The 16,877-nt window shown below is 38.8% G+C and overlaps 1 protein-coding gene across 4 annotated transcripts; it reads left to right on the top strand.

Annotated features, from left to right (window-relative positions):
- Positions 1-926: 926 nt before the first annotated feature.
- On the top strand, positions 927-16,756 carry fbrs (fibrosin). Of its 4 annotated transcripts, XM_073828366.1 has the most exons (20): positions 927-1,303; positions 2,405-3,023; positions 3,171-3,356; positions 4,012-4,044; positions 4,749-4,778; positions 4,865-4,910; positions 5,556-5,898; positions 7,480-7,694; positions 7,802-8,007; positions 8,108-8,152; positions 8,603-8,686; positions 9,569-9,604; positions 10,815-10,883; positions 10,982-11,020; positions 11,118-11,189; positions 11,378-11,537; positions 11,821-11,901; positions 12,090-12,173; positions 13,654-13,861; positions 14,010-16,756. In XM_073828366.1, exons 2-20 carry the CDS (start codon positions 2,715-2,717, stop codon positions 15,535-15,537), a joined length of 3,774 nt encoding a protein of 1,257 aa, XP_073684467.1. In that variant the 5' UTR covers positions 927-1,303; positions 2,405-2,714; the 3' UTR covers positions 15,538-16,756. The 4 variants fall into 4 exon arrangements, with proteins under 4 accessions (XP_073684467.1, XP_073684468.1, XP_073684469.1 ...); XM_073828367.1 differs by lacking the exon at positions 9,569-9,604; XM_073828368.1 differs by lacking the exon at positions 11,821-11,901.
- The last annotated feature ends 121 nt before the right edge of the window (positions 16,757-16,877 follow it).

The following is a 16,877-nucleotide window of genomic DNA, read 5'->3' as shown; positions in this document are numbered from 1 at the left end:
AGACGGTATATTATAAAAATTAATTTAGAAAGGATTAATTTTATTTAGAAAGGATGCTTTAAATTGATCAAAAGTGATGATAAAGACATTTATAATGTTACAAAAGATTCCCATTTCAGATCAATGCTGTTCTTCTGAACTTTCTATTCATCAAAGAAACCGAAATTATACTCAGCTGTTTTCAGCATAAAAATAATACTCATAATACATGTTTTTTTTTGAGCGGCAAATCAAAATATTAGAATAATTTCTGAAGGATCATGTGAGTAATGATGCTAAATAATTTCGCTTTGAAATCATTTAAAAATATATTCAAATAGAAAACAGTTATTTTAAATAATAAATATATTTCAAAATTGTACTGATTTTGCTGTACTTTGTGGATTAAATCCACACACTTCCTTTAAAACAATTAAAATTCTTACTCTTCAAAAACAGTTTATTTTCTGTTACTAATGTAAAAATGTATATATATATATTATTGTTATATAAATATTAATATGATTATTATGTATTTTTATGATTTTATGTATGTATATATATATTTTCATTTTTTTTTAAATCTCAAAAAAAGTTCACCAGTTTTTTTTTTTTTTAGAAACAAATAAAATAGGCAGTTACATTGGATAATTATACATATATAGGCTATCAAATAAGATTACAAATGGTAATACATTTTAAATTAAACAAAAATCTTGGTATTAACCCTACAAACATGTTTTGGATTCATATTCATATTTTATTGTCCTCAAAGAGGAAATTCATGCTGAGAACAAATGTGCATTATGATCATTGGGGCAGCAAGAACAGCTGAACAGAAGGCACTCTCTCGTGCCCTTCGATGGCAGTAGATGGCAGTACCGTCGTCGCATTCAGTACCGCCTGTCTTTAGTGAATCAACAGAGGAAGAAAACCCGACAGAAGCACACAATGCAGTTTGACTGCTACGGGTTATCCACCCAGGCTTCATGTATGTCTCAGCTTCCCAAATAAAATGAAGAAATGTATTTATCCCGTTTTGACGATCGGGACGAAAAGCAAGCTATCGTAAGTCGATTTTCACATTACGCTTAAGAAAAAAACAGCTTCTGCTGCGGACACCGGCGAAATCTCCAGCTTGACCGCACACAGCGGGCCGCGGAAGGAGGTGCCCAGCCTGCGCTGACGGGGCTGCGCTCAACATCCGTGACGGTGCAACTCCAGCCCGAGGCCTTGAGGCCTGTTGTATATTATTATCGTTTTAAATGGAGGCTCGGACGAAAGCAGAAGCCAGAGGAAAATGGCCCTCTGTACAGCGCGAGTGGTGGGTGTGATTGGAAATATTGTTGTCGTTTTGTTCATGTCCGTGTCTTTGAACATCGTCGGTATAAAACTAAACAGAGTGGGTTCGTTTTGATTAAAAAAGATTGTGATGTGTTTTATACTTGAGTTGCGATTTTAACCCATTGCACAGTGTCCTCTTTTCTCTGCTCGTCATAGAAAGCTAATAAACTAGTATATCGCTTTAATCTGAAGGGTTTTGTTTTTAAACCCATAAATAGACAAGTAGTTACAGGTCGTGTTACGTTCATTGGATGTATTCGTGTACTAAACTGAGTAATTAGTATAATTTCCTCCTTGAATGTGAAGTGCAAGATGGGGTGTCAACGCACCACAAGCTAAATGGTTAGCTTGTTTTATTGGAGTCGTATTAAATAGTCCTGGGCCCCTCGACAGATGTTTCAGAAGAGAAATAACGACCAAGACAACTGTAAAACGAATGATTGATCTTTAAAATGACATTTGATATGTGGTAAGGTGATTCATGTAACATTGGTTAATGTTTGCTCACCAGGTTGTTTACACCGGATATATAATAATCGTTAAATAGTTGGCAATATCACAATCGAGTAATTTCCATAATGTCAGATATAGTAAAATAAACTAAAACGTTAGGAATTTGATCGTTTAAAAGCGAGTGTTCTTTAATCCACGATCGTAACCAGGTTAGCTAACTAACGCTAGCAAGCTAACATAGTCAGCTGAGAGAGCGATTTAACTCCTCGCTTTATTAACCGAATTATCTGCTTCACATACAGAAATAAGTCTTGACCGAAATTATTTGGTGTGTACTGGTTGTTTTTGTTCCAGAATTGGACTTTGTTTGTCCTTATCGTCTTCATTTTAATAAAGTTTACTAACGAAAACTCAACTCTAACTTATGAGTTGGGATATTTTAGACACTATTATTTTTAGGGCATTAAGACGTGATAGTTATATATTCCCACCGTAGTCATGTTTATATTCTATATGTTGGAAATTAGTTAATCATAAAATCATATTTTCTTCGTTAACCAGCCATGTTGAATCTTTAGAAACCCTACTGCGCCACTGATCGCTAGTTTCTCCTTTTTTCCTTCCTCAGATGAAAGTGACAATGTCTTGACAGAAAGACAATAAGTGGAATATCTAGAAGCTTTCATAATCGCTGTGTTATTGGATAAAACAAGCCCGGTGATGCCCAGACATGACTGTACTCAGACTGCAGTGTGCTCACACCATACAGCCTCCGCTGGACTCGATTAAATTATAAGACAGGAACCTTAAACCACATTTTCATCTGAGATCCACAACACTGGTCCTGGAGGCGTTGCTTTTTATTCAGTGTCAGTTGTAAAGTCTCCCAGGCCGGACCAGGGTGTGTTTTTATTAAGTGCCTTTGTACGGACATTGACATGGACGGTCCCAGTCGAAGCGGAGGCTTCAGGCAGAGCCGTCGCTCCCGCTCGCAGCGTGACCGAGAGCGGCGGCGGAGGAGAGCGGATCTCGCTGAGCACAGGGCCTCATCGCCATCCTCGGCCTCGGACCAAGAACAATGCAGAGGAGACTCACTGCTTCGTGCCGGCGGAAGAGAATGCAGACCCGGCTTCCCCGGTGCCAGACACCGGCCTCCGCGTCGGAGGAAGCGAGAATCGGTGTCCTGCGAGGAAGACATCATCGATGGATTCGCTATAGCCAGCTTCATAAGCCTGGAGGCCTTGGAGGTTTATCTATTTTTAACTAGCCTGTATTGAGTGTTGCACTACAGTGTGGAGATAACAAGTTGTACTGGTTTGCATATTAGTTTTAATACAAAATATATTTTATATGTACTTAGTATATTAACATGTTTTATTGTGTTGTTTTGATAGATGGACTGTTCCTTAAAGCCTCCAGAACGTTCTGGCTTGTTTATGGGTAGAGGAATCAAAAGGAAGAGGGGCCTGGATGAAAACGGAGGGCCTCTGTCAGAGCCGGAGGAAGGACCTCCTGCAACGTACACCAATAGTTGGGAGCAGCGCAGGAAGATCAAATCAAAACTGAAGAGAGATGCTAAGGTTAGTGCTGGAGTTTTATAACCCTTCATCATTTAAAAACAACAAAACAATACTGTATGTGTAAACTCCTATGAAAAACATGTCACTGTAATGTTTTGGGTGCAACACGTAAACATTTCTACAATAGTCCTGTGTGGATGAGATCCTGATATAAATCAACTGATCGTTTTTAAATAGGTTTTCATATTGAGCAGTCATGACGTGTCAGAAGCCGTATTGTTGGGGAAATTAGCCACAGTGACTGGTCTAAACAAAATTTGCATCACATGTGAATACGCTTCTCGCTGTTCTAGCAGTAGTCAAAAGAGTTTTTTTTTACAGTACAGATGCTTAGAGAACAGGGCGATCCTTAGTTGATGTATGTAAACGTTTGTGGTTTTGCAATTCAAAGACAGCAAAAATTGCAATTAATAGATTTAAGAAACTATGCCAAAAGGAGCTAAAGGAAGTGTAGATAGTTATCACCAAATGTAGAATGTCTCAGAATGGCCAAATATTAGCCGAATAGTTATTCTTGCTGATATATCTGCCTATAAGTAACTACTTTCAGCTGACCTTTATAATGTAAAATATATATTTTTTTTTTTCGATAATTACACATTTGCAACTCTGCTTCTTTTCACAGTGGTTTGACATTTTCAAATGTCTGTTTCAGGTATCTGGGAATCACATGGAGACAGGATATATCGTGAGTTGTCTTTTCCAGTGTGTTTTCTATTTTTCATGCTGTCCAAAAATGTGACTTTGAAATGTTTTCAGACTTTCAAAGCATATTGTGAACATATGCTACCATTCAAAAGTTTTTGTTTGCTAAAATAGTTTAATGTTTTGGATTGCACTCTATGTTCAACAAGGATGGTTTTATTTAATTAAAAACAGTAAACTTCATGGTAATATCATAAACGTTTTAAGTGTTTTGAAAGTGTAATCTCTTCCTGTGATGGCAAAGCTGAATTCAGCAGCCATTAGTCCACACTTCAGTGTGACATGATCCTTCAGAAATCATTTTAATTTGCTTATTTTGATGCTTAAAAAATATTCCTAATTTATTATCAATGTTAAAAACATTTGTGCTGCTTAATAGCATAGTCGAAAGTGATAAATTATTTCAGGTTTCTTAGATAAATAAGAAGCTTGACAGCATTTATTTAAAAAATAGAAAAATGTTGTAGCAATGTAAGACTTTACTGTTCATTTTAATCAATGTAATGCATCTTAGCTGAATAATTACAAATACAAATTAAAAAATTACTGACCCAAACCTTTGAATTGTAGTGTATGTTTTTGTTTGTGTGTCATAAATTATATATCATAAACAAGGGAAATTGTCACAAGTTTTTCATGCAAATGTAGACTATTACTTTACTATTACTCTTTATTTTTAACCCACAGTGTGATACAGAGAGTGAATCAGGGGATAAGGTAAAAATATTTAATATTCTTGAATTTGCTTTATGTATTGTGATATGTTTTTCTGTTTCAATAATGACATTTCTCCCACTATTTAGGCTTCTGACAATATGGAGCCAGCATTCATCGTCTGCACAAGAGAAGGTAAATACTATGCTTGTAGATGGTAGGGGTGGGAATCTTTTGGTACCTCACGTTTCGATTCAAATCAATTCTTGGGGTCACGATTCAGTATTTTAATACAAAAACACACCAGTGAAATCAGTGTTTCCTATTAACTATTAATTTCCTAATAAATCAAAAATATTTTACACTTCACATTAGAAAGGTACTATGGAACCCCTAAATACGAGATGGGTGGAAAAATATATTTCAGTGCTTTCTCTCACAATTATATTGTTGGGTAATCATACTGTATATAAATTGCGAGGATCAGGGAGGCGCAAAAGATCATTACTTAATATAATATTTTTCTAAACACTTGCCCTCACTGAAAATGGGACAGTATTTGTTTTTCCTCCTCCATTGCTGTTGTGTTCCGACAACATCATGCTATTTGCGAATCGATGCAAATCGCTAGAAGACTGAATTGCGAATCATATGTGGATCTAGTTTATGGTGCATTACCTGGGAGTAATAATATTTTTGTATGTTTTGGGGATTTTAATTGGACAGTGGTGTTCATTTTTATATGCCGCATGCTTTTGTGAATACGTACATGGAATCGTTGTGATTATTTTTGTTAAGAGTGTAGCATGCATTACAGTGTAGCACTCTCTTTTTCCACAGCAGTTAACTCCAACTCTGCAAGCGCTGCTGCGGGCAATGGTTGCCCTCTCTTGCCGTCAAATAGCTCACTACCCCTTCTGTCAGTCACACCTCGGGTCTCTGGCCTGGAGAGGAGTCAGGAGAGGAGTATGGAGCAGCCTTACCCTGAACCCATCTCTACCTCATCCTCTCTGCCTAGCCTTGCAGCCCATTCCACTGCCTCTGTCTCACTTCCTGATCAGCGTAATGGAAATGGTGGTCCCCATCACCGCCATAATCCTAGCCCAACACAGCACAAACACAAGCCTTTCCTCCCTTTCCATGGAAAGTCACAATCAATCTTCTCAGTGGGCAGCAACAACAGGTCAGTCTAGTGAAACAGCGTTTATGTACATTTTAACTTCAATAATGCCCTCTGCCTTCTGAAACCAATCATGCTGTTGACGTTAATAGCATAATCTCTCACACCTGCTTTCTGTTCATATATTGTCTCATGCATATTTTACACAAAAAAGGAGCTGGCTGAAATTGGTTATTTCAGTTTGTTTGGTTGGCTTCACACAGCTACTATGAGTAAGAGTACACAGTGTTTTTTTTTTAAACAAATTCATGTTTATACGGTACTGGGTTGTACAGTGTTTTTGTATGGCATACACTACAGTTCAGATTTTTGGGATCAGAAATAAGAAATAAATTGTTCAGCAAGCATGTATTGAATTGATCAAAAGTTACAGTAAATACATGTGACACTGAAGACTGGAAAAATGGCTGCTTTGCCGTCACAGCAATAAATAAATTGTTAAAATATATTAAAATAGAAAACACTTGTTTATAATTGCAGTAATATTTCACAGTTTAACATTTTATAGTATTTTTGATCAAATAAATGCATTGGTAAACATAAGTATATTCTTTTAAAAACAAAACTGTGTTACTGACCCCAAAGTTTTGAGCGGTGGTGGAGAATTTGTACTTTGTATTTGTCATGGATAAATTCTGATCACAGTTACATTTTATGCAGTTTTTTGCTGCTTTCCCTCACAAGCACAATTATAATTATTGTAACTAGATAAAATTATCTATCGAAATATTTAAAGGGATAGTTTACCTTAATTCTGTGATTTACTCATCTTCATGTTGTTCCAAACCAGTAAGTCCTTTGTTCATCTTCAGAACCTAAACTAAGATACTTTTGATAAAATCTAAGAGTTTTCTGATCCTGCGTAGACATCAATGCAACTACCACATTCAAGGAACAGAAAGGTAGTAAGGACAGTGATAAAATAGTCCATGTGACATCAGTGATTCATCCATTTTATGAAGCTATGAAAATACTTTGTGTGCAAAAACAAGACTTTGTTCAACAAAAGGAATGCACATGCATGTGTCGTACTCATAATACTTTTGTCAATGCAAGTCGAAGACTGACGGGGAAGTGAAGAAATTTTGGTTTCTTTGTGCACAAAAAGTATTGTCACAGCTTCATACTGATGTCACGTACTATTTTAACAATGTCCCTAACCTTTTTGGGCCTTTAACATGTCAGTTGCGTTGCTGTCTATGGAGGGTCTTAAAGCTCTCGGATTTCATCAAAAATATCTTAATTTGTGTTCTGAAGGAAAACGTTATATGGGTTTGGCACGACGTTAGGTGAGAAATCAATGACAGAATTTCCATTTTTGGGTGAACTATCCCTTTAAGTCTTAAGAATGAACTATTATAGAAATAATGAGTTTGAAATCAATCTATTATTGCAGTATAATTTATTTCTGACTGTTTTCTGCCTGACATGCAGTCATGTCTCTTCCATCTATAGTTTGCAGTTCTTGCTCAGAAAAAGTTGCAACCTGTATCACGTTTTATGCCGTTACTCTAAAGCATGTGTATTAATAGATTGACAGATTGTGTTCCTCAAACATGTGATGTGGCATTGGTTTTCCATCAGGAGCAGTACCTCAGGCAAGCCTCCATCTTCGTCAGCCTCTTCTTCATCAATCAGACCACCTACTCCTGCTACAAGTGTGTCCCAAGTTCGAGGCCCAGGTGGTGTGGGGACAGTAATACCCTCCTCTCGACCAAGTCCTGGTGCTGTCTTCACACCGTCCCCCAACCTTCCCCCACCACCACCTCTCTTGCAGGTGTCACCACACCCTTCAGCAGGTAAACTGAAAAATATTAAATGCTAACAGCTGTTATTGCATTACCAACAAGAAATAGTAGAAATGAAATGTTCAGAAAGATGAAGTTCTTTTCTCTTTGATTAATAGATCAGGACCTGGCAGACTCAAATTCAGGCTCTGCACCTGGAGGACCGTCTGTGTCAAGCTCGAGCTCTGGGACATCTAACAGATCCTCGCAGGCCCAAACGTCCATCCCTACAATGGCCTACCAGTTCCATCAGCACAATCACCAGCACCAGCACACTCATACTCACCAACACTTCTTACATCCCACAGCTGCACCACCACCACTGGTGAGGAGTCAACTGTAGCCCATGGATGTCTAGTTTTAAAAAAATGGCTGATAATGAAATTTCACACTTTGACATTTCTCTTTTGCTTGTTGTGTTTCAGTTTGATAAGTATCCAGGCAAAATTGACGGCATCTTTCGACACACAGTAAGTGTTGTTTTAAATTTCTAAGCTTAGTAGTTTTACATTAAGTTTAATTTAAATCTGCTGGGTTGTTTTTAAACTTGCTGTCAGTATCCACCCTTTTCTTTAACGTGGAAGTAAGCCTATTGATTCATTAGCTGCTATAGGGAAATAATGAGATGAATAACAACCTGAAGTAAACCGTAAAACTGTTTGCACTACAAACCAGTGTGTTCATAATTAAGATAATACATTAAAATAATATGGTAAGACACACCAATTTGTGATATCCAGCTGCAAAACAAGCTGTTTTGTACACCTAAGAATACCTGGACGCAGATGAGACCAAAAGACAGACCCATAAAATTTACAAATGGCCGCTCCCACTCTTACGTGAAGAAAAAGGTGGATAGCAGGTCTCTATGAAACAAATGTTTCTAATGTAATTATTTATTTCTGTTCTCTCCTACAAAGTTTTTTCCTCAGTACCCACCCCCAGTGCCCGTTCTTCCGCCCACAGGACCTTTCAGTTCATTGCATGGAGCTTTTCAGCCTAAGGTAGGAGTTGCTTGTTGTGTGGTCCGTGTTTTGAATATTAAAATCTGAAAGCTTTGTGTGCAAATATTAAAATCAGGTGAAGAATGCTTGCATATTACCACAATATCTACCGATCCGTGGGAACTTATAATGCGCTGTCTGTCAACCACATAAAAGGACAACCACTTCATCAGTCATCAGCATATTTACCTAATAATGTACACAGCGCTTAAAATGAAACGAGATTCAATAATTTTATTCAGCGGGGATGCAATTAAATTGATCTAAGGTGGCATTAAAGAGTTCATTCACCCAAGTGAGTATTCTGTCAACAATTGCTCATACCCCTCATTTCGTTCCGAACCTTTCGTTCATCTTCGTAACACAAATCAAGATATTTTTAATGAAATCCGAGAGCTTTCTGACCCTGCATAGGCAGCAATGCAACAACCACATTCAAGATGTTCATTCAGAAAGTTAGTACGGACATTGTTAAAATAGTACATGTGACATCTGTGGTTCAACCGTAATTTTATGAATATAAGAATACTTTTTGACTGCGAAGAAAACAAAAATAACTTTATTTAACAACAACTTCTCTTCCGTGTCAATCTTCAAAAGTACCCAGACACATGCTTGTGGTGCTGCTGACGCAGGAGCCGACGTTCTGACAAAGATTATCCATCTCTTTTAGTTCATAGTCTGCATATTCTGGTTCAAATAAGAAAAGCTGGACAAAAATTGCAAGTCACCCTTTGTCGAAATCTTCAGACAACTGTTTTATGTACAGCGTGCATCTTCCTCTGCTTGCTAACATATTCTTGTAGCTTCATAAAATTGCAGTTGAACCACTGTATCACATGAACTATTTTATTAAACATGTCAGTGTTGCTGTCTATGCAGGGTCAGAAAGCTCCTGGATCTTGGAATGGCATGAGGGTGAGTAATTAATGAGAAATTTTTTATTTTTTGGTTGAACTTACCCTTTAAAGAAATTTTACAATGTTACAAAATAAGTGAAATGCTTATTTGAACATTTTATTCATCAAAGAATCCTAACACAATGTGTCACTGTTTCCACAATTATATTAAGTAGCACAATTGTTTTCCACATTGATAATAAATGTTTCTTTAAGCAACAAGTCAGCATAATGCAGTCATTTCTGAAGGATCATGTGACGCTGAAGACTAATGGCTACTATAAATTCAGTGTTATCATCACAGAAATAAGTGATATTTTAAAATATATTAAAATGGGATTTGTTTGTTTTAAATTTCAATCATATTTCGCAATATTACTTTTTTTTTACTTTACTTTTGATCAAATAAATATAGCCTTGATGAGTTTATCATTTCACACTTTTTACTGTATTCAAAAACATTTAAAACAGCAATGTGCAAGCATGTTTTTTTCAGTTTGAATGTGTCCTTACATTGTCGCTGCATATATTTAGCATGCATGTTATTACTGATGAATGCTGAGTAATATCTTGTTGCATCTTAAGTGACTTTGTACTTAAATGTAGTATGTATGTCACACAAATTAATTGGTTGAAACCTAAGACATTTATTGAATTCTTGAAATAAGGTCTTGATTTCACTCAGTTTCAGGTTCTTAAATTTAGGTTAATAAAGACATAAACAATTTAATTTAGTTTTAAATGACCATTTCCACTCTCTTTAATTGGCCGTTTTCAGCTATGTCTTTGAAAGGACTCATCCTTTGTTATGAATTACCAACTTGTGAAGTTAGTAAAGCTTACCTGTAGGTTTGTTGTCATGTCTTAAAGTTTATTACGGGTGTTAAAAAGAGAGAATGGTATTTTCTATTGGTTTTTAGCAGTAATATGTACCCTACAGACTAAAGGTGCAAATTTTCAGTGGGCACATGTTTGTTTTTGTTGTGATGGCACAGCCATGAAGAATTTATAGCTTATATTTAAGGCAAGATATTCTGAGGTCTAAAAATTAGAGTATGAGTCATTCATTTTTTTTAGTTCAAGGACAATCTGATTTGTCAGGATGACCACTTTATTTGATCTCAAGCCAATGTTTGGCACAATCCAGTCACATTTTGTCCTGTTCTTATTTTGAGCCCATAAAATGGGTTTGAATAGTTTGTTGTTATTGACAGCTTGTTGCTCTTCAGGGAGCTGCTCCAGAGATGGCTGCTGGTTTGGGAGTTGTACCGTCCCACCTTCCACCTAAAGCTCCAAGGGTAAAGATGTCTCATGTATATTTACAGAATACATCATACATCATAATGGTAACTTTATAGAGACTTTAGTATTAATAATATATGATATGTGTCCACAGCTAACAGACCCATTTGCACCACCACCAAAAGTCAGTAATGTAAGTTTAATCTGTTGTTTTGAACTTGATTTATTTTCGTTTTTTGATCTCTATATGATAGCTCTTTTCTAACTGTATTTGGATTGTTTCTTTACAGAAACCTGGAAAATGGTGCGCTATGCATGTCCGTGTTGCTTGGATGATTCTAAGGCATCAAGAAAAAGTCAAGGTTTTTGCGTTCATCTGAGTTTATTTTTAGTTTGAATGCAAAAAAAGCCAAAAAAATTGCAAAATGGTTCAATTGTTTCCCTGGTATTTTACTTTAGAAATTCTGTTGATATACAATAAAATTGAGGTGTTTTTAAATGAAAGTGGTGTCAGTCCTGTTGACCAACTTTCTATTGCTGTCTTTCTCAGCATATGCACGCTGATCCACAAAAGCTGGACTTCCGTAATGACCTGTTGCCTCGACTCCCTGGCCCTGGTATTGGTGGACTAGGAGGTCTAGGACCACTCGGTGGTCCCCTTGCCCCAACTCCTGATCTCACGAGACCAGGAGGCCTGTTTGCAGCTGCTGGTGGGTTATACTTACACTTATTTCTGAAGCCAATTTAGAAATTCTGCAGGTGGTATAAGCCTGTGGTTGTTCTTAAGCTATGAATGCTGTTAAGCTACCATAAATAAGTTGTCAGGTACAAAACAATAAAGGATTTTTATAGCACTACTGTGCTGCCATACGAAGGCTTTAAATTAGGCTTAAAGGAGGATATAAAGCACAAACTTGGCTAAATGTCAACACTCAATGGTAGTCCATTTATGGGTGTTTAAGCTTTTGTCTGAGTTGACCCATGTCTTCTCAGGTGGAGTCAATCCGTCCTCCACACCATTCATGCCTCCATCAACGCCCCATTCCTCTTTCCTCACCTCAGCAGCACATCTGGGTAAGAGACTGTCTGTGAGAAAGTAGGGGCATCAAAAGCCAATGTGACCCATGCTGCTCTTGTTGCACTTTGCAGTTCTGTTCTTCAGGCTTGCTTCATTTGCTAGTTTTGTAGAGCATAATTTCCTCTGCGTTTAGTTAAACAATCTTGGCTGATTCTATCATTAATGGCCGGGTTTCGTGTTACAGACCCATATGTTCGTGCACCCTCCTTCTCTTCTTTGGGAGCCCTGAGTTCTGGTGCCTTTGGAGGCCTAGGCAGTCCCACAATAGGTTTGTCATGCTATTTTTTTTATTAAGGATATGTATTCAAGGGGTAGTTCACCAAAAATGAAAAGTCTGTCATTAATTCCAAACCCATCAGAACAAAAAAAGATATTTTTGATGAAATCTGAGAGCTTTCTGACCCTGCAATGGTACTACCACATTCAAGACCCACAAAGGTAGTAAGGACCATCAATAAAATAGTCCATATTACATCAGTTGTACAACTGTAATTGAACTACGACAATACTTTTAATGCACAAAGCAAACAAAAATAACGACTTTAACAATTTCTTCTCTTCCGTGTCAATTTTGGACGTATTTTCACAGGAGCACCACAATGCGATCATGTGTGTTCCTCTGCTTGCATGGACTATTTTATCTATGTTCTTACTACCTTTCTGTCCCTTGAATGTGGCCGTTGCGTTGCTGTCTATGCAGGGTCAGAAAGCTCTCAGATTTCATCAAAAGTATCTTAATTCGTGTTTCAAAAATGAACGAAGGTCTTACGGGTTGGGAACAACATGAGGGTGAGTAATTAATGACAGAATTTTTAATCAATCTGATAATTCTAACACAGTGGTTCTCAACCTTTTTGACTTCAAGGCAGTTGTTACGGGAGAAGGATTTTTAAAAAGTATATTTTATTCACAACTTGGCATAACTAACTTGCATGGCTTTTCCAGTGGGATTCCTGGTTCTCTTTTGTTTTTCAAAATCTTGATTTTTAGTTCCGTCTTATATTAAATAATTTAAGTCATTCTCAGGCCCCAAGTTTGCAGCGGCCCCCTGGTTGAGAATCACTGCTGTATTGTGTTGGTTTTCAAACATTTCGTAAGGATTTTTAGGGTGTGTTCACTCTTGTCATGTTTGGTTCAATTAAAATGAACTCTGGTGCGATTGCACTGTTAGTGCAGTTAATTTGAGCAAGTGTAAAAAGCTGCCATCCGAACCTTAGTGCGGACCAAACAAGCAGACTGAGAACAGAATATGCAGAATGAGCAGAGGGATCACGTGGAGCAACAAAGAGGGAAAATGCCTTTTATGAGGTCTTTGTGAGTTTGTAGTTGGTGAAAGTAAAATCATATACATGCAACAATGAGTGTGCTTAGTTCAGCAGACGGCATTAGGTATATTTGACTTAAAGTAGACTTTAAATCAAATGCACCTTTTACTTTTGTTTGGAGTGTTCGGTGAGTGTGGTCACAATATATACGTCATTCAACCCGACCAAACAGCTTGTGAACGCGTCACTATGCCTTCAGGTTCGTTATCTTTAGGTTCGCTGTCAAAAATGCCAGTGTGAACTCTAAGCAGACCAGGACCAAATGTATCACCTTTTTGGTCCGGACCAAATAAACCAAACGAACCGAACTACAAATGTGAACACACCCTTAATTAAAGGATTTAACAAAATTTAAGTAGTGTTTTATCAGTCACATTCTACTCTCAACCAAAGACTAATCAAATATTATACATTTTCTTTTAGTTGCCAATGTTTTTGGACATAAGACCGAGCCCTCTGCAAGTGCAGTTGGAGGACTGGGTAACCCCCATGATCCATGGAATCGTCTGCATGTAACACCTGCCTCTTTCCCCTCTGGATCATCCTGGGTAAAAGGACCAGAGAGAAAAGATGATAGAGGAAAAGATGTGGAGAGGAGAGAACCAACTCATATAAAAGATGAAAAGGACAGGTACGACATTATAACAAATTGCATTTTTTTCTATCTGTTCTTTGCAGGTTTGTTGATTCCAAGGGCACTTTTAATTTAAAAAGTGACTTGTGTATCGCATCTCACAACTTGACACATACTTAATTGGTTTAATACTGTTTTTACACAGGGACAGCATCTTGTATGGACGCCTGCCAGTGCGAATGTCACCTGGTGTCCCATCCCTCAAGCACCGCAGCAACACCCCCAGTTCACACATAAATGGCTTGGGCCCGCTGAGTGGAGGTGGAGTTCAATCAGATGCCCAAAGCAGAGAGCGTGAAAGAGAACGAGAAAGGGACTCCGACAAGAGACAGCATTCTGCATCCAGGGCACCAGTGTCTGCTTCCTCCGCAGCACCAGACAGACCTCGATCTTCAACATCATCTATTCTCACAAGCTCTCCTTCTAATGTCCCCTTAGCCCCCTCTCCTCTGGGTCTGTTTCACAGACAGCCACAACACTCAGTCAGCACAGAATCCAGCCATTCTTCACAAAGAGAGAACAACGGTCCAGCCTCTTCTAGTTCCCTTCCAGTCAAGAAACCTGATCGTACCACAACTCCGGTATCCAAACCTGCACTTGGTCTAACTTCTGGGTTGGTCCTCCCGCAAGTCAAGGTCAAAGAAGAGCGCAAAGAGGAGCCCGAGCCAGTGCCCATTTCCTTACCGCATCACACAGTGCCGCCACACTTTGAACGGCCTAATAGTAGGCACCCACCCCATCCATCCACCCCTTCCTCAACCCTCTCATTGACACCTACACCTGGCGTGCCTCTTCCTCCACCAACTCCGCACCCTCCCCACCATCACCTGTCCCTTTTAGATCGTCCACGGGGTCTCGACCACTATCTTAGTGGTGCTGGAGCCTCAGCCGGACTGGTATTAGGTGCTGCAGCTGATCGTTTCCCACCACATCCTCATGGTCCTCCACAAGGTCATTCCCAAGCCACTCATAGCTTTCCCTGGGACCCTTGGAGGGATCTGGCTGCTCAACAGCAGCAACGCAGGGAAGTATTGGCTCTGAGGTCAGATCCCCACCTTGCACTTCGCTCCGATCCACACTTGTCCAGACTTCTCCAGCATCAGCAGGTACAGCGCTACTTGGAGGCCGAGAGAGCTGCAGTAGCGGCGGCTGTGGGAAACAGCCCACACCATCCACCAGTACCTACCTCTACGTCCTCTGCTTCAGCCTCAGCAGGCAGGCCAGAGTTCGCGTTGATGTCCCACCCATTCGATGAGGAACAGCGTGCTCAGTTACTGCGGGAAGACTTGGAGAGAGCCCGGTACTTTGGGATGCATCCACATCCACACCTGTCCGCGCACCACCTTCCTAGCCCATCTCATGCTGCCCACCTAGAACAGCTTCATGCAGGACTGCTATCCCACGCTCATCTCCAGCAAGCTGGAGCCTCTTCACAAGCATCACATCACCATGGCCTCTACTCTAGAATGGGACCTCTGCATTCACACCCACATGTACCTAATGGCATTCTAACCAAGGCACCACCAGGTCTAGTTGGGGCATTGTCCGTTGGGGCTCCTCCACCTCTCATTCCATCTGTGAACAGATCTGGTACTCCGCCCCGTGGCCCCAGACTTGGCGGGGTAGGAGACTTGGCCCTTTTTACCACACATAAAGATGGCGAGTCCAGATAGTACTAGGTAAAGCTCAAGGAGCTTCCAGAACTGAAGAAACGGCTCCTTAAACGGCAAGATTTTGCAGGACACTCAAAGAGCTAAGCTTCAGTGACCATACACAAGTGTTGAAACAACCTGGGGAGCGAACGGAGATGCTTCCCAGTGCTGTTTGATATATTTATCCACTGTGGTTAAGTTGGTGCAATTAAGGTACTCTCTTGCTGTGCCCTGGTTTTTATATAGGGTTTTCTTTACAAAGAGGCCTGTGGATGTTCAAAGACTATTCATTACTACTAATATGAAGACAGGTTGTGTTGAAGAGTGATGGATCAAAAATTGTGAACTTGTTTGTCTTGGTGAACTTAAGGAAAACCTACTGTAGAGTTACGGTCCTCAGCTTTGCATTCGAAGAAAGAGAAATCGGACCCTTGCTGAAGTAGTCTGAATCAGCACTGTTGGGAATTGTATGAATTAAAAAAGAAACACATGGTCCACTTTCTGCTTTAAATATTCAAGTCATCCATCAGACAACTTCCATGAACATCAGAATGAACTTCTTAAGATTTATTTTATTCTTTAAAAAAAAGTTATGAACTGTACATCTTGTTGGATAATATTTTAAAATTCAAAGGGAAAGAACTGTCTCCCATTCATTAGTCTGACTCTGTACAAGAAGCTGGGCCAGAATATAGTAGAATAGTGATATTGCTTTTGTAATAATTATTGTTAACATTAATTACCTTCCATAATAAATATATTCACTGTTTATGTTATAATGTCATGTTTCAGGTCTCACCAATGCACTCACTTGTTGAAATGAGTCTATTGTCCAGCAAAGCACTACAGTGATATTGCTCCAATATACTAGTCATGTTCAAGCCTGTGTACTGAGGATGTATCAAAGCCAGCCTCTAGGGTTCAGAGAACTGTATATCTTCATACTTTGGGAGAGGTGTGTGTTATTTCTATGTTTTCCACAGTTGAAGCCTTTGGAAGTCTCCAACATCATCACCCAAACACACACACACAAGGAGCGAAACAAGGCATCTGTCGACTGGACAAAAGGAGTGCACGTCTTGTACTTGCAGCTAAACTATAAGATTAAAAAAGACTGTTGAGATACAGGACATTCTGGATTAATTATTTGAGCAAAACAATTTTATACATTTTAAATATGTCCCTCTCCCCTTGAAAAGAAAACCACAAAGATTAATTATTAAAAATGGTTGGTTATTTACATGTGTGGTAGTGTATTGATTCATTGTGTAGACATAATTGGTGTGTTATGGTCACTTCTCATAATTTTAGAGCACCAAACATTTTATACTTAATTGTTACTATAAGCCTAGAGGTCAAAA

The sequence above is a fragment of the Garra rufa genome, chromosome 22 (genome assembly GCF_049309525.1).
Source record: "Garra rufa chromosome 22, GarRuf1.0, whole genome shotgun sequence".
NCBI lineage: Eukaryota > Metazoa > Chordata > Actinopteri > Cypriniformes > Cyprinidae > Garra > Garra rufa.
The sequence above is the reverse complement of the archived record's forward strand: the minus strand, read 5'-3'. Positions and strand labels throughout refer to the sequence as shown.